Raw genomic sequence first — 23,729 nt, 5'->3', positions numbered from 1 at the left:
TGTCAGACTTCTGTGTGTTTCCAACATTTTACGTTTTTATTTCATTGATTATAGAACTTGCTGAAAAATGATGAGGTCACTTCTTGCATGAAAGATATAAATGGAGAATAATTATACCCAGTTGATTTTCCTGTAGTGTTGCCTGTGAGTCATTGGGTGCCAATCCTGAATGTTGTTGCGTATCCTGATTGTTGTAAGAGCTGTTCCCATAAAGTGGAGAATATTTCATCATATGCTTGTGACCTAGAGAGTTTTCTCAAGAACCACTTGCTGCAGAGTATCCAACTTATCTAGGTCAAGTAACCACAGCTTTTGTGGTTTTGTTTTCCAAATTTATCAAAGAGTTATAGATTAATAAGCACAGAAACAGGCCCTTCGGCCCAACTTGTCCATGCTCAACCAAGATGCCCATCTAAGCTAGTACCATTTGCTCGCTTTTGGCCCATTTCCTTCTAAACCATTCCTATCCACATCCCAGTCTAAGTGTCTTTTAAATGTTGTTATTGTCCCTGCCTCAACCACTTCCTCTGGCAGCTTGTTCCATGTATGTAGTACCCTCTGCATGAAGAAGTTACCCCTTGGGTCCCTTTTAAATCTTTCCCCTCTCACCCTAAACCTATGCCCTCTAGTTTTTTATTCTTTTTCCCTGAGAAAAAGGATATGTGCATTCACCATATCTATTGCCCCTCATGATTTTGTACACCTCTATAAGGTCACCCTTCAGTCTCCTATGCTCCAAGGAATAAAGTGCAACATAACATCCCAACTCCTGTACTGAATGTCCTGACTGATAAAGGCCAGCATGCCAGACGTCTTCTTCACCACCCTGTCTACCTGTGACACCACTTTCAGGCAACTGTGCTTGTACTCCTAGGTCTCTGTTCTACAACGCTCCCCAGGGCCCTACTGTTCACTGTGAAAGACCTACCTTGGTTTGACTTCCCAAAATACAACATCTCACACTTACCTGGATTGAAAATCATTTGTTCGGCCCATTTACTTAGTTGATCAATGTCCCCCTGTAATTTTTGAAAACCTTCTTCACTGTCTACGGTACCACCTATTTTAGTATTATCTGCATACTCACCATGCATTGTACCTCTATATCAATATATCCTTTATCAATATATAAAGGAAGCTTTCTTGGACACATTTAACAAATTCCACCCTGTCAAAGTGTTTTACACAATTTTTTGTTTAAGGTTTTTGTACTTTCAGATTAATTTCATATTTTGCCTCTGGATTTGCTACAACTTTTTTGAAATACCTTTTTGCTGCTGAAAATGTTTCATGCTGCTGACTTCACTAATTTTCTGGATGACATTTTTTTCATAAACATTAATTACTCTTTACAGAGAATTACTAGTGAACTTTTGGAGAGATTTATCTTACTGACTTAATTTTTTTAAAAAATGCTTGTATTTTCTTTTTGCTGACCCTGTCCTATTCATCCAGAACACAATTTGTGTTATGTATGAGCAAGTGGAAGATTAGACATTGTAAATTTTATCACCTAAATGTGTAGCTATTGCAGTTAAATTGTTAAAATCCAAAAATGAAGGATATCAAGACCATGTAGTGAGGGGGAGGGGAGGGGTGCAGGGGTGCTGGGAGCTGGGAGGAGTATGTTTAAGGATATTACCAGAACTGAGAGTTTGCCAGGAAATACTGAACATGCCTGGACTTTTATTTTGGAAAAGTTCACCACATAAGGGTGAGATGTAATGAAGTACGTTGTGAAGAGGTCTGGGAAGATGTATGGACCCATACGGTTTGGCTTAATAACCAATATTTTTGGTTTAAGTTCTGTGTAAATGTAGACATGTTCAACAAGAAAAAGGGACAGTTGGAATATGCATTTTGTAATGGAATACGGTGTCTCAGATATAGTAGTTCAGTCCTGAGGCTGAGTGAGCATTGCTTATCCCAATGCATTGTGTTGCAGTGCTTGAACAATTACTAATGGCTGATACAGTTTTTCTTTAGAACAGATAGAAGATAGAAATTCCATTTTGTGGAAGCTTAGTTGTCATAATGGATGTGTTTTTGAGACCATTGGAGAACTGACTTTACTGTGCTTGATACTGACACGAGAATAAGGGGACATCAACATCTTCAGTTCTTTACTGTCTGAGAACAAAGCGTACTTTTGTTTTCAACATGTGGGAACATTTGTCTCCTTTATATTATCAGTTTTGTAATTTCTGAAACATCTTTTTAGTCTAACATCAAAGTTATGTGTTATTATTTCTGTATATATTTGTTTTATAAACACACTGCTTAATAATTCAAGATCTCAACAAGTAAACAGTTTGATAGAGACTTTGATTTTTTTTTAACTATTTGGCCCTCTTTAAAATAATCAATAAATTATTTCAGCCTTTTTTCCCCTCAATTGGTAGTCCTGCAAAATTTTAACCAATCTCATTATCTCACTAATTAGTGGAGGGATATTCAATTGTTAGAAACAATGGATTGGTTACAAAGAATTTTATCATCGTCCTAGTAGGGCATATCAGTTTAAGAGTGTAAAGTGAGATCCACTGTCCTTGTTACATTTGCGCTGTTTTTAAATTAGCTCCTACATTTGTCCATAAAGTAATAACAGTGACAGATTTTGGAATTAATTCATTTGAGCTGTCATAACAATGTGAAAGAAGCTATATAAGTCTTCTTGATTTCATTCCCTTTCTTGTCAGTTTGTCTTTTTACTTTTTAGTCTTTTTATCCATGTTGATGTGATGGGGGTGGGGTGGGGGGAGGGGAGGTGAGAGGTAGCAATAATAGTGAATGGGACCTGGACACTGGCTAGAAGCAGCAGCTTTGGAATTTGGGTGGGTTTATGTCCCACTGCATGTGGGAATAGGGAAAGAGATCAGTAATGTTGCAGTGTGCTGGGGTGGAGCTGGAGAGGTTTGGCTGTGTGAGATCAGGGTGCATGTTCCTGAGCACATCCTCTATTAATCGGAATCTTTCATTTGATCTAAAGTAGGCTATTGCCCTTCGTTTCCCATCAACTAATGAAAAGTGGCCAATCTTGTCCTTTAAGAATATCATCGATCTGTTGGAAGATTTAGAGGAATTAAAAGAAAAATCATACACTGAAACTTTGGTTAGCAGGAGTGCAAGGGTTAATGGGTGGTTTCCACAATTCACAGTTCCGCTTCCTATTTTGGTAAGAGCTTTCGAGATGGGACTCAACTGCAAGTTGTAACTGTGTATTCATCAATTGTTGGCAAAGCAGCTAACACAGCTGGTAATTATTTCGTTGCCACAAACCTGTTGGCACATCTTGTTCCTATGGATGGGAAGGATCAAATGTACTGTGGACTGATTAAGGATGGACTTGTCTGTTTTGGCATGTGTATCAGATTGTAGGACCTGTCTCAGATGATACTTTAGATCACTGAAGATCACTCCATTGTTTGGATGTCCACTTTTGCGGCCAGGTACTTGAGCAGTGATTAGATGCAGCAGATTTGGGTGGTTTTTAGATGGCACTGCGTTTGTTAACAGGAAGTGAGACCAGCGGTAATGCAATGTGCTAGGATGGAATGGGAGAGTCTTGCTTTTTTCTTGTCAGATTGCACATCTTGATCTCGGACTCCGTCATAGAGTCGTACAGCATGGAAACGGGCCCTTTGGCCCAACTCATCCATGCCAACCGAGATGGCCATCCCTGTTAGTCCCATTTGTCCACGTTGGACCCATATCCCTCTAAACCTTTCCTATCCTTGTACCTATCCAAATGTATTTTAAATGTCGTTATTAATTATCTTACTGACCTGTCTTACCTTTTGACCTTTGGACACACATTCCAAAGTCCCTCTGTTGCTTCATATCACTTAATATCCTCCCATTTACTGTATATTCCTTTGCCTTATTGCATTGCTCTAAATGTATTATCTCAGACTTTCATAGTATTATACAGCACAGAAATGGGCCCCTTTGGCCCACCTCGTCTATGCTGATTGTGGTGCCAATCTATGCTAAATCCATTTGCCCACATTAGGTCCATATGTCTGTACACCTTTCCTATCCAAGTACTTATCGAAACAACTTTTAATTAAAGCTGCCTCTACCACCTTCTCTGGCAGCTCATTCCAGATAACCAGTACCCTCTGTGTGAGAAAACTTACCCCTCAGATCTCCTTTAAGTCTCCCTCCTCTTACCTTAAACCTGTGCCCTCCAGTTCTTGACTCCCCTGCCCTGGGAAATAGATTCTGTCTTCTATATGAACCTCATAATATTATAAACCTCTCAGCCTCCTGTGTTCCAGTGAGAATAACCCACCCTATCCAATATGTAAACCCATCCAGTCTAATTTATGTGGAATGATTTCTATTTGACAGTTTCCTGACCAGCTGACCAATCCTTTCATATCTTCCCACAGTCTAAAGCTTTCCTCTGGAGGACCTCAGCAGGTCGAGCAGCATCTGTGGGAGGAACAGAACCATTGACACCTCTGGCTGAAACCCTGCACTAGTCCTGATGTAGAGTTTCGAACCGAAACTCCGACAACTCCCCTCCTTCCACGGATGCCGCCTGACCTGCCGAGCTCCCCCAGCAGATTGTTTGTTGCTTCAGATTCCAGTATCTGCAGTCTCTTGTGTCTCTAAGACTCTCCTCCTCACAATCACACAGCCAATACTTTTGTCAGTATCATTCATTTGATCCAAAATGCTCTGTATTCATCCTCGCATATATCAAGCACGAATAGATATTGAATATTCCTGGTTTTCAGTGTTTTAAAAGGGATAGGGAGGGGAGGAGGAGGGGTGGCGATACTGGTCAGGGACACTGTTACAGCTGCAGAAAGGGTAGATAATGTAGAAGGATCCTCTCTAGAGTCAATATGGGTGGAAGTTAGGAAAAAGAAAGGGGCAGTTACCCTCCTAGGAGTATTCTATAGGCCCCCCGGTAGCAGTGGGGATACTGAGGAGCAGATTGGGAGGCAGTTTTTGGAGAGATGCGAAAATAACAGAGTTATTATAATGGGAGACTTCAACTATCCAAATATTGATTGGCACCTACTTAGTGCCAAAGGTTTAGACGGGGCGCAGTTTAAGTGTGTCCAGGACGGATTCCTGACACAGTATGTTGACAGGCCGACTAGAGAAAATGCCATATTAGAGCTAGTGTTAGGTAATGAACCGGGTCAGGTGACAGATCTATCGGTGGGTGAGCATTTGGGGGACAGTGACCATTGCTCCATAACCTTCAGAATTGTCATGGACAGGGATAAGAGCAAAAAGGATGGGAAGATATTTAATTGGGGAAAGGCGAATTATGAGGCTATAAGGCGAAAACTTGGGAGTGTAAATTGGGATGACATTTTTGAAGGGAAATGTACCATGGAGATGTGGTCATGTCAGGGATCTTTTGCAAGATGTTAGGGATAAATTTGTCCTGGCGAGGCAGAGAAGGAATGGTAGGGTGAAGGAACCGTGGGTGACGAGAGAGATGGAACAACTAGTTAGGAAGAAGAGGGCAGCATACATAAGGTGTAAGCAGCAAGGATCGGACAGGGCTCGTGAGGAATATAGAGTAGCAAGGAAGGAACTTAAGAAAGGGCTGAGGAGAGCGAGAAGGGGACATGAAAAGGCTTTGGCAAGTAGGGTTAAGGAGAATCCCAAGGCTTTTTTCTCATACGTAAAGAGCAGAAGGATGGCTAGGGTAGAGGTAGGTCCGATTAAAGACAAAGGTGGGAGGATGTGCCTGGAAGCTGTGGAAGTGGGTGAGGTTCTCAATGAATACTTCTCTTCAGTATTCACCAAGGAGAGGGGTCTTGATGATGCTGAGAACAGTGTAGGTGAGGGTAACGTTCTAGAGTTATGTAGATATTAAGAGAGAGGAAGTGTTGGAGTTGTAGAAATATTAGGACAGATAAGTCCCAGGGGCCTGACGGAATATTCCCCAGGCTGCTTCGTGAGGCGAGGGAGGGGATTGCTGAACCGTTGGTTAGGATCTTTGAGTCCTCATTGTCAACGGGGATGGTACCAGACGATTGGAGGGTGGCGAATGTTGTCCCCTTATTCAAAAAAGGTAGTAGGGATAGTCCAGGGAATTACAGACCAGTAAGCCTTGCGTCTGTGGTGGGTAAGCTGTTGGAAAGGATTCTTAGAGATAGGATCTATGAGCATTTGGAGAAACATGGACTGATTAGGGACAGCCAGCATGGGAAGGGAAGATCTTGCCTCACAAGCCTGATAGGGTTCTTTGAGGAGGTGCCAGGAAGATTGATGAGGGCAGTACAGTGGATGTGGTCTACATGGATTTTAGTAAGGCGTTTGACAAGGTTCTGCATGGTAGGCTTCTTCAGAAGGCCAGAGGCCGAGGGATCCGGGGAGGCTTGGCCATGTGGATTCAAAATTGGCTTGCCTGTAGAAAGCAGAGGGTTGTGGTGGAAGGAGTGCATTCGGATTGGGGGGCCGTGACTAGTGGTGTCCCGCAGGGATCGGTTCTGGGACCTCTACTTTTTGTGATATTTATTAACGACTTAGATGAGGGAATGAAAGGCTGGGTTAGCAAGTTTGCAGATGACACAAATATTGGTGGTGTTGTGGATAGTGTGGAGGGCTGTCGAAGCTTGCAGAGGGACATTGATAGGATTTGTCAGCCCAGCTCTACATCCTAGATGGAGTTCAATCCAGAGAAGTCTTGAGGTAGTCCACTTTGGAAGGACAAACTCCAAGGCAGAGCACAAGGTAAATGGCAGGATTCTGGGCAGTGTAGAGGAGCAGAGGGATCTGGGGGTCCATATCCACAGATCACTGAAAGTTGCCTCGCAGGTGGATAGGGTACTTAAGAAAGCTTATGGGATGTTAGCTTTCATAAATCGGGGGATTGAGTTTAAGAGCCGTGAAGTGATGATGCAGCTTTACAAAATTCTGGTTAGGCCACACTTAGAGTACTGTGTCCAGTTCTGGTCGCCTCATTATAGGAAGGATGTGGAGGTGTTGGAAAGGGTGCAGAGGAGATTTACCAGGATGCTGCCTGGATTAGAGAGTATGGATTATGAGGAGAGACTAAAGGAGCTAGGGCTGTTCTCATTGGAGAGAAGGAGGATGAGGGGAGACATGGTAGAGGTATACATGGTATTGAGAGGAATAAATAGGGTGGACAGCCAGCACCTCTTTCCCAGGGCTCCAATGCTCAAAACAAGAGGACATGCCTTTAAGGTAATGGGTGGGAAGTTCAAGGGAGATATCAGAGGGACGTTTTTCACCCAGAGAGTGGTTGGTGCGTGGAATGCACTGCCTGGGGTGGTGGTGGAGGCTGATACATTGGACAAGTTCAAGAGATTGTTAGATAAGCATATGGAGGAATTTAAGTTAGAGGGATATGTGGGAGGAAGGGGTTAGATAGTCTTAGGTGTGGTTTGAAGGTCGGCACAACATGGTGGGCCGAAGGGGCCTGTATTGTGCTGTATTGTTCTATGGTTCTAAGACCTAATCCTCAATATTACTTTCATGGAATGCTGACATGGTTTTGATGTCTGGTTTGTGGAAAAAATTGATTCTGATGAAATCTGTTGGCCACTTAATGGAACAGTTATGACAGTGGCACTGATGCTACCAGTCTCCTAAGAACCTACTTTCCAATGTTATTCAGCCATTGAATTAATTTTGTGGTATTTTTGGCTGCCTCTACTGCCAAATTGAGGCTAAACGCAGATTAGAGGAGAAACATCTCGTATTCTGTTTTGGTAGTCTCCAACCTGATGGCATCAATGTCAATTTCTGTAATTTCTGGTAACCACTCTCCCGTTTATTCACTACCCCCACCTCCCTTTGGTTTACCCTTATCCCTCTGTTCCCTTCACCCTTCTCTTTCCCCTCCCTACCCTCACAACCTGCCCTTCACACACACCTTCCTTCCCTTTATTCCATGCTCTACTGTCCTCTCATCTTGTTTAGCCCTTTGCCTCTTCCACCTATCATCTCTGAGCTTCTCACATCGTTCCCACTCCCCCTCACCTATCCACCTCCCCACCCCCCCGCCCCTTCCTCACCTGGATTCGCCTATCACCTGCTAGCTCATGCTCCTTCCCCCTCCCTCCGCCCTTTTATTCTGGCTTCTGCTCTTTCTTTCCAGTCCTGATGAAGGATCTCAGTCCAAAACGTCGACTGTCCATTTCCCTCCCTCTGACCTGCTGAGTTCCTCCAGCATTTTGTGTGTGTTGCTCCAGATTTCCAGCATCTGCAGTTTCTCTTGTGTCTCCATTTGAAAATGGGTCTTCTGTTTACCAATTTCTGGTATTTACTACTTTATTGGTTCTACTGGTCATTGTATGGTATATACTGTATAGTTAACTACCTCTGCCTATAACTAATATTTGTTTTGGAATTGTTGTCATTGTCTTACTATAGGCATTTGTTATTTAAGTAGAAAAACTCTAACATCTTCCAATTGTAGATGTATAATAAATTGTATAAATATTTCATATTTCCTATATCAAATTGCATTAATTTAAATACCACTACATTAGGTTTTACCTGTTATTAATTACCGCATCTATCTAAAGGAAAGGAAACTTGGAACACATTTTATTTCAAATATTGCTTTTAATATGCAGAATGTTAGTATTGGTGGCAAAAATAAAATATAACCTTGTCTTTAACTTATGATTAATGTGCTAAACATAAACTGTTGCTAAGCAGAGGAAGAGGAGGGAATGCGTCTTAATAGTGCTTGTTTTGACATCCACTCCTTCACTCTTCATTTTACTTTTAAAGTAAAGTTTTAGGAAATTCTAAGATGGTTTCACATTAGCCTGCGTAGTCATGAATACCAAATCTTAGCAAATGCCCAACAGTGATCCAAGTTTTACTATAGGCATTTGTTATTACAAAGCTTATTTTATGTTTGATATGTATTGTAGAAGTTAGAAATTTGGACAGATTTGCTGTAGATTGAACATCTTGGCTTTAATATGTTATGAGTTGCATTTATCTGTTATTGAATTTATAAAGGATTTGGTGGACCAATCATTATTACTAATTCTAAATGAACATAATAATGCAATATAAAATAGAATTAAGCATTTCCCTGTAATCTTTCATGTTCTCTCTCTTTTCTGCTTCAATGCTGGCCTATTGTGCATCTCTATTTGATTGCATCAGTAATTACCATGCAGTTACCCTAATCTCTAATTCCCTACCTTAAATCTCTCTGCTTCTCTAACTCTGGCACCTCTTTTCATGTGTTTATTTAAAACTTTTTCTTCAACCAAGCGTATAAACATTAGAAGTAGGAGTGAGCTCCTTTGGCCTCTTATGCCTGCTCCATCATTGGATTAGATCATGACAGATCTTTTTTTCACGAGACCATTTGATCACCAGCTCTAAAATCTTTCTACATGGTTTAATGTCAAATTTTGTTCAATAATTGTTCCAGTAAAGGATTTTGGAATATTTTAGTGTATTACATAAAAGCAAATTGTTGTAGTTGGTAGACTAGTTGTTTAATTTCTTGATTTACTTCCAATTATTTTTATGAACAATGAGAATATGCTGCCCAAGCACAATAAGGTTAGCAGGTGTAGGCTCAGATACTTGATGAGCTGCTAAAAATAAGAAAACACAATGTAGAATTGCCATAATGTCGAACTGAATGAGAACAATGGACTTTAGGATTGAATTGGAAGTTTGAACTGGATGTTCAGCATAATATATAGTCCCAGTTTGTACTCTCCTTGCTGTTCTAGTGTACAGATTATGACAGAAGTTGACTTAGAGGCAACAGGAGATAAATATCTTTTGGGATATATGCATCACTGGCAAGTTAAGATGGTGGTGATGTGCCACTTTCTTGAACTGTTGCTGTTCTTCTAGTTAAAGGTACTGCCACAGTGCTGGTATTATTGGGATTTGGACCCAGTGACGAAGAAATTGAGACATTTCCAAGTTGCTATCTTATGTGTTTTGGAGGCATACCTGCAAGAAGTGATGTTCTTGTGTTCCTGGTCTCCTTGTCTTCCTTGGTAATAAATCTAGCTTTAAGAGATACTCCTGTGAGTAACTGCAGTGCATTTTGCAGATGATGCTTGTTATGCTGTCTGGAGGAGAATGGGTATTCGGAGTGGTGGATCAGGTGCCAATCAAGCAGGCTTCTTTGTCCTGGATAGTGTTGTTGGAGTTGCATTCAGCCAAGCAAGTGGAGAATTTTCCGTCATGCTCCCAACTAGCCCCTTGTAGATGGCTTTGCAATGTCAAAAGGTGAACACCAAAGATTGTGATGGTTCAAGATAAGATATTTGCTCTACTTTCTGGAAGAAATTCTTTAGGACAAATACACTTTCTTCCCATTGTTTGTTCTTCTTTTCCAAAGCAAACTGCAGAGGAAATGTACTGATCTGGTTCTCAATGAAATTGAATTAAACAGGTTCTATGGCATTGTCAGATACTAGTTTGTCAGTTCTTGAAACTTTGATTAGATTAATAACTTATGCTGTTTAACTGATTTACATTTATTCATACTTTGATTTTTAAAATTGTCATTACACTGCTACTAACTCCTACTGCCTGAAAAAAGAGAAACAATTTCATATTGCTAAATTCTTTTTAATTAGGAATACATATGAATTAACTATTTTCTAATACAACATTGATCTTTCTGTTAGAGACACTACATTCATTGTGTAGTATTCTTTTGTTTGCTGAGTATACCTGTCAGTTTCTACTTTATTTTCATGTTTACTTGGCTTTGTTTTTCAGAACCGTAACCCATCTGTGGCTGTGTACTACACAAACCGTGCTCTGTGCTATGTGAAGATGCAACAGTTTGACAAGGCAGTAGCAGACTGTAAACATGCCCTGGAGTTAGATAGCCAGTCTGTTAAGGCTCACTTCTTCCTGGGACAGTGCCTGCTGGAAATGGAGAATTACGATGAATCTATCGGCAACCTGAATCGAGGTCAGGGGTCCAGCTTTTGTCCATGATCAGTCGATGCATAATTACAGAACTACATCAATAGGAAAGATGAGGGGATTTAATCTTTGCAGTTTTTTGGGATGAGGACTGCACTAGCAAGGACAGCATTTATTACTCATCCCTATTTGCCCTTGAAGGTGATGGTGAGCCACCTTTCTGAACTGCTGAAGTCCTTTTGGTGAAGGTATGCCCATAATACAGTTGAGGAAGCTGTCCCTGTGTTTGGACCCAGCAGCGATGAAGGAATGGCAATATATTTGCTAGTCTGGAAAGTGTTAGTGGTGTTCATATTTCATGAAAGTTGATCCAGAAACATTCAGTTCTTTCAAGTTTTCTGTTTTATTTTATTCTTATCTTTTGGGCACTGCTTAAGAGTGACTTCAGAGAGCAATTCCTGTTTGGCTCTTCCGTTTAATTAATTAGGCCATTATTGTTGAATTCGAGAGTCTTTATGTAATTGCACTGGCTTTTTCCACAGTGACCTCTGATTAATCTAAGCACAGTTCTGCTTAGGACATTTGAAGCCAATTGGCTGCGTTCATCAATGATAAATCTAAATTAGGCTGTGAAAATTTTCTCACTTTCATGTCGGTGTATGACAGTTTTTATAGATGAGTGATAAATGTAAAGCAGAGCTGTTTCAAATGTGATCACTTCTCAGTGCCAGTCACACGTTACTTCATTGAGGCTTTTTGTACATATGAAGGATTGTTCCAGAAACATATCCCTCGCTGATCAGTTGGAAAATTAGTTTGCCAACTTGCCAACCATTCATGTCGCATTAGGAGGGCGGAATGATGGAGAAAAAGCAAGCTATTTAGAAAAAATTAATCTACATTTTTTGAAATAAACTTTTAGGGCTTTATGATGAAGGTAATTCAGAAAATTTATTGTAATAGAATTTTACTTGTGCACAGTATGTGAATTTATTGCCCATAATTATTGCTCCTGAACTGTGTCAGTTGCCAGGCCATTTCAGAAGAATGGGTCTGGATTTGCATCTTGGCTGGATCAGGCCAGGTAAGCATAGCAGAATTCCTTCCCTAAAGGAAATGAGTGATCCAGTTGGGTCTGTACAACAACGTTGTAGTTTCATAATCACTGGAGCTGTGTTTAATTACAGTGTTATATACTGAATTTAAATTCCCCAGCTGTTGTGGTGGGATTCTGACTTAAGTTTTAGATTGTTAGTTCGGGCCTCTGGATACTAATCGAATAACATTAACGATATGTTCTTGTACCCTTATCTATGTGTGATATGACCTTAAGCTTTAAATTAGGTGACCATTCCAAGTAGCACCAGTGGTCTGAGGGTTAAATTTACTGCCTTTGCAAATCCTATTTTACTGATTTGTTAGATGCCCTGAGCAAGCTGCCAAAAGTCCTATTTATGTCAAAATCCTGGTGTTATAATCTGGTCTGGACATATGGAGCCACATGGTTATTCAGCTGCTGCGAAGCTTTGCTAAATTTTGTTTTGGAAGGGACATTGGTGCATATTGTCAACTGCCCAGTTTATCATTTAGGCAAGTAATGGTAGGTAGCCCAATGAGAGGATTGAGGAACTTAAAAGAAAAACATTCTGTCACAGTAATTTCATGAATAGAGTTTTCAACAAAAGCATTAAAGCATTTTTAAAATTGTATCTATATTGTGTGGTTGTTGTGTAGAAGTTTGTGAAAATTAACCATAGACCTCAGGACGTGAACAGAACTTCTTTTGAGCAAAGCCAGATTAATTTCCTTAGTTTGCAGCCCCTTTAAAATTACGAAAAATTCAAGATATGTTAAGTAATGGCTGCCCTTATTTGAGCCATGCTCACTCTTGGGAAGCGAGGGTAATTTGTTGCTTTTGTTTTTATAGTTGGTATACAAACTCCCTTTTTCCAGCTTACAATTTAGCAAAAGAACAAAGACTGAATTTTGGGGATGACATTCCAAGTGCCCTGAGGATAGCGAAAAAGAAGCGATGGAATAGCATTGAAGACAAAAGAATACAGCAAGAGAATGATCTTCATGACTACCTCACCAAACTGATCCTCTCAGAAAAGGAAAGGTTCGTTTAAGTGCTTCAGTTTACAGGCGGGAGAACTGCAAAGTAGTTTTAATATCTAAAATGGGTTACATTTAATGTTCATTAAGGTTAGGAATATTACTGAGAAAGGGTCACTGAAAGGCTCTCTTGCTACGTGTTGTTTCATGTGTGGAAAAGCATCCTCTACACTGAATAATGATCTGAACACTGTACATTGTGGAAACTTCTCTGTCAGTATTCATTTTGATTACTACTCTTCCCATTCTTATTGCCAGTAAGATAGATTATCTGAAAGTTAGGCTCTAAATTATCTCAAGCTTTGGAGCCAGAAGCTGCTGGTCCTGACTTTAAAAAGACATGTTCTGCGGTTTGTGGTGGAATCGCATGAGCACTTTTACTGTCCAAGGCATGTGGCTACAGATTATTAACCTAAGGATAGGGTAACTAGCCATCTTACCAACCTAGAACTCTATTAAATTGATTTATCTTTGTCATTTGAATTGTAGATTTAAGGTCTTACTTCAATCACACTTTTGCTGCCAGACTGAGAACTGTGCAAAATTTAAATTCAGTTTAAATTAACAGTCTTTTGGTTCTTCCCTCCAAATCTTTAACTAGGCTTTCCCACTGCTCTTTTGGTATTCATTTCAAGCATTTTATTGGAACCTCTGGAATGTAACTGGAATAGTAGATAAAATCGTTCAACCTTGTTTAAGCACCTTGACAACTATAATATGTTTCTGGGCAGCACATTGAAAGTAAGAGGCGTCCTGGGGTACTTCAGAGGAGTCAGCAGACAAATGTGTGCACAGTCAAACTAAAAAGTATGAAGTGAGGTGACAACTGTCGAAATGGTTTTTAAGGAGTTGTTGCAGGAGGACAGTGTTGGAAAGATTCAGGAAGAGAGTTCCAGTGGACCTGGAGTGCTGATGCTCCATTGATGACTGAAATGAGGAGGAATGCACAAATAGTTTTTCTGGAGGAAGGACTGGAGAGGGGTTACAGAGTCGAAGTGGATGATTTGACAGAGGGGCTTAAACTAAGTCAATTGCCTAAAATTTTGAACACCACAAAGTGGATCATTCTCTGTCAAGAGTTGAGTGTTCACAATACCTGATGTATAAAGTAGCACCTCCTCTGATCCTTTTGTAATGAAGCTGCCTTTATTTTAAAAAAGGATGAAAAATGTTTAAGACCTAAACTGTCAAGCCACCTGTGCCTGTTGAGACTGGCATACTGCTGCCTATGACATGTCACTTGATGGGAGGCTTGAATTATATGAAATATTTTTATCAGGGGGTCTTTGATCCCATTCCATTTTGTGTAGCTGATTTTCTAAGTAGTGAACAGCAATTTTTGATATCTTTACCAATTAATAGAGTGTCCATGTCCTTTAGGTGGCATTATGTTAGCTGTCAGTTGGGAGCCCACCAAAATAAGTTTGTGTTGGAAAATAAAAACTTGAAGACAGTTTTCAAAGACTAGTTCTTGTAAATGGTGATTTAATGATAGTTACCATATCACTTTTATCATGAACAGGGAAGTGGAACAATGTAAACGAAAACTCCATGAGGAGAACATGGATGATTCCCGAACTCGAGTGGAAATTGCAAAGATAGAAGCCAGACATGTAAGCCTTGAGTTTCGCTTCTTAGTTATGTAAACTCTTTGAGCACTAACTGCCTTCTTGAATCCGGTAAAGGAACATTTTGGTTCTTGATTGAAAGGCTATTCAAGTATGATATATTGACATCTGAATTATAGCAGAGTTTGAGAAAATTTGGAATGGTTTTGCACCAAGCAAGATTATTTTTATTATGTACAGACGATTTTCCTTTAAATAACCTACACCCTATTTCAGATCTAGGCAAATAGATCTATTGTTTTTTTAACTTATTTTAATAAATAGAAAATTAAGTGTGCAATACAGTTGGTTTCTCAAAAAAATTGAGATTCTTGGAAAATCTTCTCAAACTCTGCTATAATGTAGTTGTCAATAAATAATGTTCTTGGATAACTTTTTAATCTGGGTACTGTTAAAATATCTTAAAATTATCCATGGTATTAAAAATTGCATTATTGGATGAGAGGACTGGAATCATTTTATAGAGCATTGTTTAGAATTCTGCCATTAGTCATATGTCTTGTGATGAATGAGATGTATTTTCATGTATTTCTTGGTAAATTACATTATACCTTTTTGGAATAAGATGCTGAATCATTTGGATGTGTTCTGACTACAAATGGGGTATTTATTCAATGGTTGCTTATGAATATAAGGGCACATCTGTTAAGAAATCAAGCAACAAAACATTAAATCCTCCAAGGCAATGGAATTAAGTACATTCTCTTAATTTAACCAAAAGCGCAACACTAAAACAGCATTTCAGAAATGGACCAAAGTATCAACTTCATCCATGAGATTAAGAAAGAAAAAACTGATATGTTTCAAAACCTTGGGATATCTCAGTGTTGCACAATTATCACCCCTCCCTCTCACTTCTTTATTCAGAATCAGATTTATTATCACTGTCTTTCATGATGTGAAATTTGTTGTTTTGAGGCAGCAGTACAGTCCAAAGGCATAAAATTACTATAAATTATAAAATAGTGCAAAAAAAAAGGAACAGTGAGGTAGTGTTCATGGGTTCATGGACCATTCAGAAATCTGATGTCAGAAGGAAAGAAACTGTTCCTGAATCATTGATTCAGTCTTCAGGCTCCTGTACCTCCTTCCTGACAGTGGTAACAAGAAGAGGGCATGTCCTGGCTAGTGAGGCACCACCTCTTGAAGATGTCCTCGATGGATTTAACCCTTGCACAAGCACAACAGTTCTCATTCAAATGAGTGAGATAGATAGTTTTTATTTTAAATAATTTATTTGTTGGCTTCATTGATTTAGGTTTCATTTTAGTGTGTGAATGTGGTTTTGGTAACAAATGTAAAGCAGTTTTAATATTTTTAATTTTTAACTATTCTTTATGTACAAGCTGGTACTGAATGTTTGAAAGTTGAAAATATTCACTTGCTTCACCCACACAAACAACTTTGACCAAGTGTGTTTGGATGAGGCTGGAGACTCACTGAAACTCCAGTGAACTGGCTGTGCTCCTATGTTGCACTAGGCTATATTGAAGTGCTGAGAATCAGGCTCCCAGTGGAAAACTGAACTAGTGGAGCAAACAGTCCGGTTCGAGCAGGAAGCCAATGATTTTTGTGGTAATGGATGATCTACCCTTATATTCCTTCATATCTAAAATATTAATCAGTCCTTGGGGATTAGTTTTACTGAATGCTGTAACATTTCATTTTTTTTTGAAGTTCGTTTCTTGCTTCATTTTCCTAAGTAAAACCTAACACTGCTTCGTAGAGAATGTTTACATAGCTCTGATATGTTCTAGAAACCTGGGGGAACACAAAAAAGCAAACATATCTGTGATCTTTAAGGCACTAATTTTTATCTTGTGCCTTTATTGGATCCTAGATACCTTTGAAAACACCAGAATAATGCCGCAGTTGACTTTGCTTTAGGCTTTAAATACCAAATTACAGTGTTAAGCAGATGAATTGTACAGTTGAATGTTAGCATCAATGTAAAGTATGTATAGAGTAATTAAACTTTAAATTGGTTTATTATTGTCACATGTATTGAGGTACAGTGAAAAACTTGCCTTGCATACTGTTCATACAGATCAATTCATTACAATAGTGCATCGAGGTAGTACAAGGTAAAACAATAACAGTGCAGAATAAAATGTTACAGTTACAGAGAAAGTGCAGTGCAGGTAGACAATAAGGTGCAAGGTCATAACGAGGTTGATTGTGAGGTCAAGGATCCATGTTATCGTACTAGGGAACTGTTCAATAGTCTTATAACAGCAGGATAGAAGCTGCCCTTGAGCCTGGTGGTATGTGCTTTCAGGCTTTTGTATCTTCTGCCTGATGGGAGGGGGGAGAAGAGAGGGGTGGGTGGGGTAAATAGCTTACAGCTTATTTAATAAAACTTATCTGTGTTGTGTTCTTAAATAGAATATCCCTCTAGCTTCAGAAATGATCTGCTTTTTGCCTATTCTCTTCATATGTTCTGTTTTTAAAGGCTATGGATTAGTGTGAGTGATTTGATAAATACCTGGACTTAGTAACTGCAGCTACATAAATTTTAACTTGTATTAAAGGACTTTGAGGCAAGTAGTCTGTATTTATATGCAGCGTTGTTAAAGCCATTTTATTTTTAATTATTGGATAATGCAGAACATGTTACTGCAATTAAATAAAAACTCATCTCTAACTATCAGGTGTAATCAGACACAACATATTACACAGCCTCTCTTGTAATAAAATTGAAAATGGCATGGTTGAGAAGAAGAAAATGCTTGATATTGTTACCAGCCTTGTTGGCTTCAATCCTTTTCATATCTGACCTTCCCCTCTGACTCTTTAGAAGACTGCCCAGATGTGCTGACAGGCAAAGTTGGTTCTCATCCCTCCCTCATTTTCCCCTCACTGTTGGATTATGTTCCTAACTTTTTCACTGTTTGTTTACTCACTGTTCAAGGATCAAATGAAAGATCCCTTACTTATTAATATGCAACAATTTCTTTTTCTCCCTTTCTGCAAAATGAATCATAAGCTTTTTCATTACAGCTCATTTATTGCACCCATCCCTTGTATACTTTGATATAGCTAACAATTATGTTTGGTTTTATGCTTTTGTTCATGTTCAAATCCTAATTTTAGTTGTATTTTGCAGGACAAGTACATGAGTGAAATGGATGACTTATTCTCGCAGGTGGATGAGAAGAGAAAGGTACTTTGCTGATCAGGTTACTTACAAGTTGACATCTGTGTAATGAGACCAAGCTGTTGCTATTTTGTTACACTTATTATTTATGACACCAAATTTCCCAAATACATTTACGCCATGTAAAATAATGTTTAGTTATTGACGTAGACAAGTGCTGCATTACTCAATACATTCTATGTACCAGCAACCACATTGTTAAAAATTGAAAATAGTCTAACTTTTTACCATTCAAATTAAATTTGTAGTAATATGATGGGGAGTTACTGAAGGGTGGTGGCATATGTTGATTGCACCATGTTGTGTTGGGATACGATTGACAGGGATGAACTATGAGTCTGTTTGAATCTATTTAACAATATTCTCTACAATGGGCAGCAGTTGTTGTAATGAAAGGGGAATTAAATATTGGTGGGAAAGGAAAACACAACAAAGCAAACCTAAAATTAAACAATATATGTTTAAATTAAGTCATTCTATTGCAGATGCTGCTGTATTTTGCTGTGGAATGTGGAATACCATTCGGGCTTGCTAGTACCGCAGTCAAAGGACACAGCTGACTGCTGAGTAGTTTGTAGCTTGCGTATGTGAGGACGCACAGTTTGAAGAATGTAGGCAACCTTGCCCACATTCTTTCCCCCCTGATTTGCTCCCATGCCCTTTTTTCCCCTTCTGCAGTCACTTTTCCTACTTTGGTCACAGGCCATCTCTCCATTCCAGTCTCTTCTTCACCCTGGCCAAGGGCTGACCCTCTTTCCACTTCCCTGTGCTCCAGTTTCTCTACTCTGATTTCCAGGCAAATCACGGGCTGATTTTATAAAACAGGAACAGTTTTTAAAAACAAAAGTCTAGACATGTACAAGACAAAGGCAATGTACGCACTTGGATCTCATGGAGAAGAGGAATATAATACTGTTCAAATTCTGCAGACATATACACATGCAGTGAAATATCCTTTTCATGCTAGTAAATACTGACAGCTCACCAGTAGAACTGCTCGTCTGAAATACTTTTTGGAATCGTGGATGTTTTTTGGACACAATTTGCTTGGCTGGGGACCAGTAGCTCATCTACGAACTTGCCTAGGAAAATGGGAACATTTGGCCTCATTTACATGCTGCGAGACATGTAAATGACATGTGAGACATGGGCAATACTTCAAAAGCAGTTTGTTGGATATTAAGCATTTTGGATGCACAAGATATTAAATAAGAGGCTGTCTCTTTTTTAGGGGGGGAAATAATCCTACTCTCGGGGTAATTGACAAAACAATGTATAATTGGGATTATTGTACGTAGTGATCTAATTGAAGGACTCTAGTTGTATGGTGATAATTTGGAATGAGTTCAAAATACCAGTTTGATACGTAAAATAACAACCAAATATCTACTTTGACAGACTAATTAATATCAAATTCTTATTGAGTGATTTGGCAGATTATCATAAGGAAGCCAGCATGTATTACAAGTTCCTCTGTTGTGCTCTACTGTGTATAATTTGATCCTCTTCTATACAGAAACGAGATATTCCTGACTACCTTTGTGGAAAGATCAGCTTTGAGTTAATGAGGGAGCCATGCATTACGCCCAGTGGGATCACATATGACAGGAAAGATATAGAGGAGCACCTTCAGGTAGGGAAAGGAAACCTTGACAACTATAAAGATTTGGGGTCATTGACTGTATGTCAAAAGAATGCATTACATCTGTATCTTTTCTCTTTCAGCGGGTGGGTCACTTTGATCCAGTGACTCGAAGTCCATTGACCCAAGAACAGTTGATCCCAAATCTGGCCATGAAGGAGGTAATTGATGCATTTATATCAGAAAATGGCTGGGTAGAAGATTACTGAACTGGATTTAAGACCATCAGGACTTGCACATTTGCACTGCAGCAGCAACTTGATGATTGGACTAACCAGATGAATGAGAGTGAGCAAGCCACAGAGACTGACTGAAGAAGGGGGATGTGCAGCTATCATCTGCAGCTCTGTACCTGAGGGACACACATCTTTTTGCTTGTGTTTAAATTTCTTTTACATGCATGTATATAAATCTTACTTGCCAGAGGAACTCTGAACCTGGAACAGTTATTAAAGTGTTACTGGCTCTTTAATAATGCTTGGTATAGTGGGGGGTAATCTGATTTACACAGTTTTGGTTTCTTTGATCTTAAAGTTAAAGAACAAATGAATTGGCTCCTGTTCCATGCAATATTTGAGTGCTTTTTTTTTATTGTAAATGTTGGTATGTGATCTGATTGAAAAATGAAAACCTCCTGACATGAAAAGATCTTGAGCCACTTTGTGATTGAACAGGCAACTTATTTTATGCATAGTTCATATTTCACTCCAATGCCTTCTCTCCTTTAGATTGTCTTGCTGCCAAAATGTGCTGCCTTTCTGTTAGCAGGCTGGCTCACCAACTAAAATCCGAACTGCAGATTTCTCTATTGTCACTAAAGGTACTCCTCTCATCAGCTGTATATCAAGAGAGCAACACAAGATCAGGGCATGGAATTTATGACTATTGCAGTACTGATCCAAGGTTTACTGCAAACATTTGGTATTTGTCTACAAGTAGGGCTTGTCAGATGTGTGTGGGCTAAAGGCTTTTATGGAGATGTTCTTTGTGGCCACACACCCTAACCAGACACCTGCAGAGTAGGCTGAGGTTTTTGTCCTCATCTGTGCCAGTATTTGGTCAAGCAATGGACCTCTCAAGTCACAAGCTAAACACCTGTGAGTTGGGGATAGTGCATGAGTTTGTCTCTAGAATAGAAACCATATTTAAAATACGATAATCTACCTTACAAGTGTATATGGATTATTTTAAATTAGCAACTAATTTACCTATCCCAAAAGTAACACGGCTAGTACAAGCCATTCAGGTTGGAAAGTACAGACTAATCACTTGGAGCAAATGTGAATAGAGTGTCTCCATGCAGAAAGTAAATGCTGCGTTAGAAATGTTGGGATACAAAGTTGTGTAACCTACTCTTTTGCAGTTTGGTCATCTCCTTGCGTCCTCTTTCACTCCTCCACTGCCCCTCCCCTCCAACTGGCAACTTTAAGATAACTGTTGGTGAAATTTACATATCTTAACTCTCTTCCTTTGTAGTGTTTTCTTTCTCATTCTTTAAAAAAAATCTAAAAAAAAAAGTGTGCTATCAGTCTGGGACATCCCTGACTTGGGTGGCTTTCTATCAGTATTTCTGTAAATGAACGATTCCTAGAATTTTTTTTCCTTTTTGATAGTTTTCAGGAAATTAGAATAAATCCAGACCATCTGAATGCAAGTATTGAGATATTCATTTTTCCAAGGTTTTTAAGAGGCTATTCATTATGTTAATAAAGTTTATAAATAATTGGAATTTTGATTAACGTATATTATTCAGCTCAATGATTGTCAATACCTCTCACCCACTCCTCTCCTGTACAGGTCCTTAATGTGGTCTTGTAAACAATGTTGACAAACTTAAGCAATGTGTCTATGGGTGTTGGTGATAGTAATGTCAGGCCATAGTGAATGTGATGGAGATATATGACATACAAGATTCCACATTGGGAATGTAATGGTAATATTTTGCTTTTCCCTCCACTGGAACTTTGGTCACTGACTGGTCCATGACCAATATTTGACTGTGTGGTATCCTTGAATATGATCAGGAACTCAACTGCAAGTTATTATTCTTATGTACGTACTTTAGGTTAAATATTCTAACTTCATATACAGTTATTCTGTCAATGTGCTGTTGTATTGTTTGGTTTTAGTTCTTCATTATGTATGTTAAATACCCACTTTCTTTTAATTTATGTAGTGATGGTATAGTTGTCTAATGGCATGGAACTGTTATGATTTTCATTCAGTTTTACTTTGCAAATCAAATGGTTGTTGTAGTGGTTTTCTGCCAGCTGAGAGGTCTTCTCCTTTGTATTTGTGTGCACCTTATTAAATGGACAACAGAGTTAAATAGTTGTACAAATCATTGCACTGTGCCAGTTTACACTCAACAAAGTGTTGCTGTGGCTCAATCAGTGGCACTCTCATCTCAAAGTCAGAGGGTTATGGGTTCAAATCTCATTCCATTGACTTGAGCCCAAAAATTGAAGCCAGCACATCAATACTGAAGGAGTGTTGGAGCTGTGACTTTTGGGTGAAGTGTTAAGCAGAGGTCCTGCCTATCCTAACAGATATAAAGGATCCATTGGCACTATTTCAGAGAGCAAGGTAAATCCACCATTTCAACCATGGTGTCCCTGCCATTGTTTAGTTCACAATAGATTGTCATTTTCACATTGTCACTGCTGAGCTTGGTGTATTCAAACTGATTAGTGTACTCTCTCCATCAATGTCTACACTTAGAAGACTTCTTTGGCTCCAAAGTGCAGTAGGATGTTCTTAAGTCATAAGAAGGTCCTCCAGAAATTTAAGACTTTCTTATGTTTGGGATGGATTAGATAAAACCAAAAGGCTGCCTCATATTACCCTTATGAACCTTTGTATGGGGAACTACCAATCTCGATTCATAGTCAGTTCTCTGCAGTCCTGCAGCTGAGAAGAAGAATAGCCTGACTGATTATTTGCTCAGATTGCTTTATCCTTTTTAGGCATCATTTCCAAAGTAGAGCAGGCAACCTCACTACTTTTCCCAAACTCTTACCATTGCCTACCCTGATCCAAAACAAAAAGATGACAGCTCACAATTGGTTCGGCTTTATGAATGCAATCCTGACCATTGATCATTGAATGGGATTGGTGAACCTTGCATGTCTTGGCCCAGATGAGGGAACTAAGAATGTAGTGTGTGGAAACCAGCTAAGTATGCAAAAAGCTAAGTCCATTGCTTTACCAATGTGGTGACTCAAAGCTGCCCAAATGCAATCTTTCATGAATTGCATTTAGATTTAAAATTTTCCTTATGAAACATTTTAGACATCTAATTGTTGTGGATTTGGGACTACTTGGACAAAAATTGGATAGAAATCACCCTGGTATACTGGATTTAATGTCTATTAGAGTTGTAGGTCAATGTTCATTTAATAGTGTTTTGACTAGTCATGAACTCCAGAAGTTAATTAACAATGTGATCTGAGCAGTACCTGACTAACAGTGAAACCATGTGATCTAATAAAGTAAGTTTCTTGTCAATGGGAGACACTGCTTTGTTCAATGTGTTTTTTTTTCTGTTATGTGAGGAATATATCTGGAAACAGAAATGTTTTTTTTCTGAGTTACACAGGTCTTTTGGGTTGATTTCATTTCTTTTGTCCCTTACTTCATCATCAGCTAGAGACTAGCAAATAATCTGCCAGTTTTTTCTTTTAAAAATTCTAACCAATTCACTAAGATTCACAAGTGATCTGAAAGGAGAATTTTTTAGTTCTCTCTTGAAGGCTGTTAACACCAGTTACGAACAACGGAGTGATGTAGGAGATACATTGGCGTTAGAATGATTTAAATTGACATCAAGTTGTAACCATTTTCATTTTTTTTAAGGGGATACATTGGGTTGAGAGGAGGTTAAGAGTCTGTATATCGTGATGCATGATATAGAATTTTGTGGGAAGGACAAATGGATTGGATCTTGTAAATCATTGATAAAACTTCTCTTTTAGCAGTAAACAAACTACTGAAATTTTACCTGTATATACTGTGTATGGCCCAAATAATGCCGCAGACATGATAAAAATTCTTGTGTATCAATCAAGTAATGATCTATAGGAATTAAAAATAGAATTATAATGTGTGTGTATCCTTTCACATTAAAGGAATATTGGGTAAGTGCTAGAACACCCTGGAAAAACATCTTTATTGCATGGTGTGGGCGGGTGCAAAATTCTGCTGGAAGTTGCTAAATTTTTTAATTAAAATATCTGGATTTTGCAAAAGTATTTTTTCTAGTGAGATTATCTCACTCGTAACCTGCAGAACAATGGTTCTGTTTGTCATCAGTGTA

General features: G+C 38.9%; 1 protein-coding gene across 1 annotated transcript in view; it reads left to right on the top strand.

Moving 5' to 3' along the window:
* The window catches only part of stub1 (STIP1 homology and U-Box containing protein 1), a 30,933-nt gene extending 8,007 nt beyond the window's left edge, over positions 1-22,926 (top strand). The window contains exons 2-7 of the mRNA XM_052020974.1: positions 10,720-10,918; positions 12,826-12,991; positions 14,510-14,600; positions 17,722-17,778; positions 19,289-19,405; positions 19,498-22,926. Coding sequence (XP_051876934.1) covers positions 10,720-10,918; positions 12,826-12,991; positions 14,510-14,600; positions 17,722-17,778; positions 19,289-19,405; positions 19,498-19,623 — 756 coding nt within the window. The 3' untranslated portion in view covers positions 19,624-22,926. The remainder of the gene's footprint in view (positions 1-10,719; positions 10,919-12,825; positions 12,992-14,509; positions 14,601-17,721; positions 17,779-19,288; positions 19,406-19,497) is intronic.
* Positions 22,927-23,729: the final 803 nt, after the last annotated feature.

The sequence above is a fragment of the Pristis pectinata genome, chromosome 8, assembly GCF_009764475.1.
Source record: "Pristis pectinata isolate sPriPec2 chromosome 8, sPriPec2.1.pri, whole genome shotgun sequence".
Lineage (NCBI taxonomy): Eukaryota > Metazoa > Chordata > Chondrichthyes > Rhinopristiformes > Pristidae > Pristis > Pristis pectinata.
This window is presented reverse-complemented; position numbering and strand designations above follow the sequence as displayed.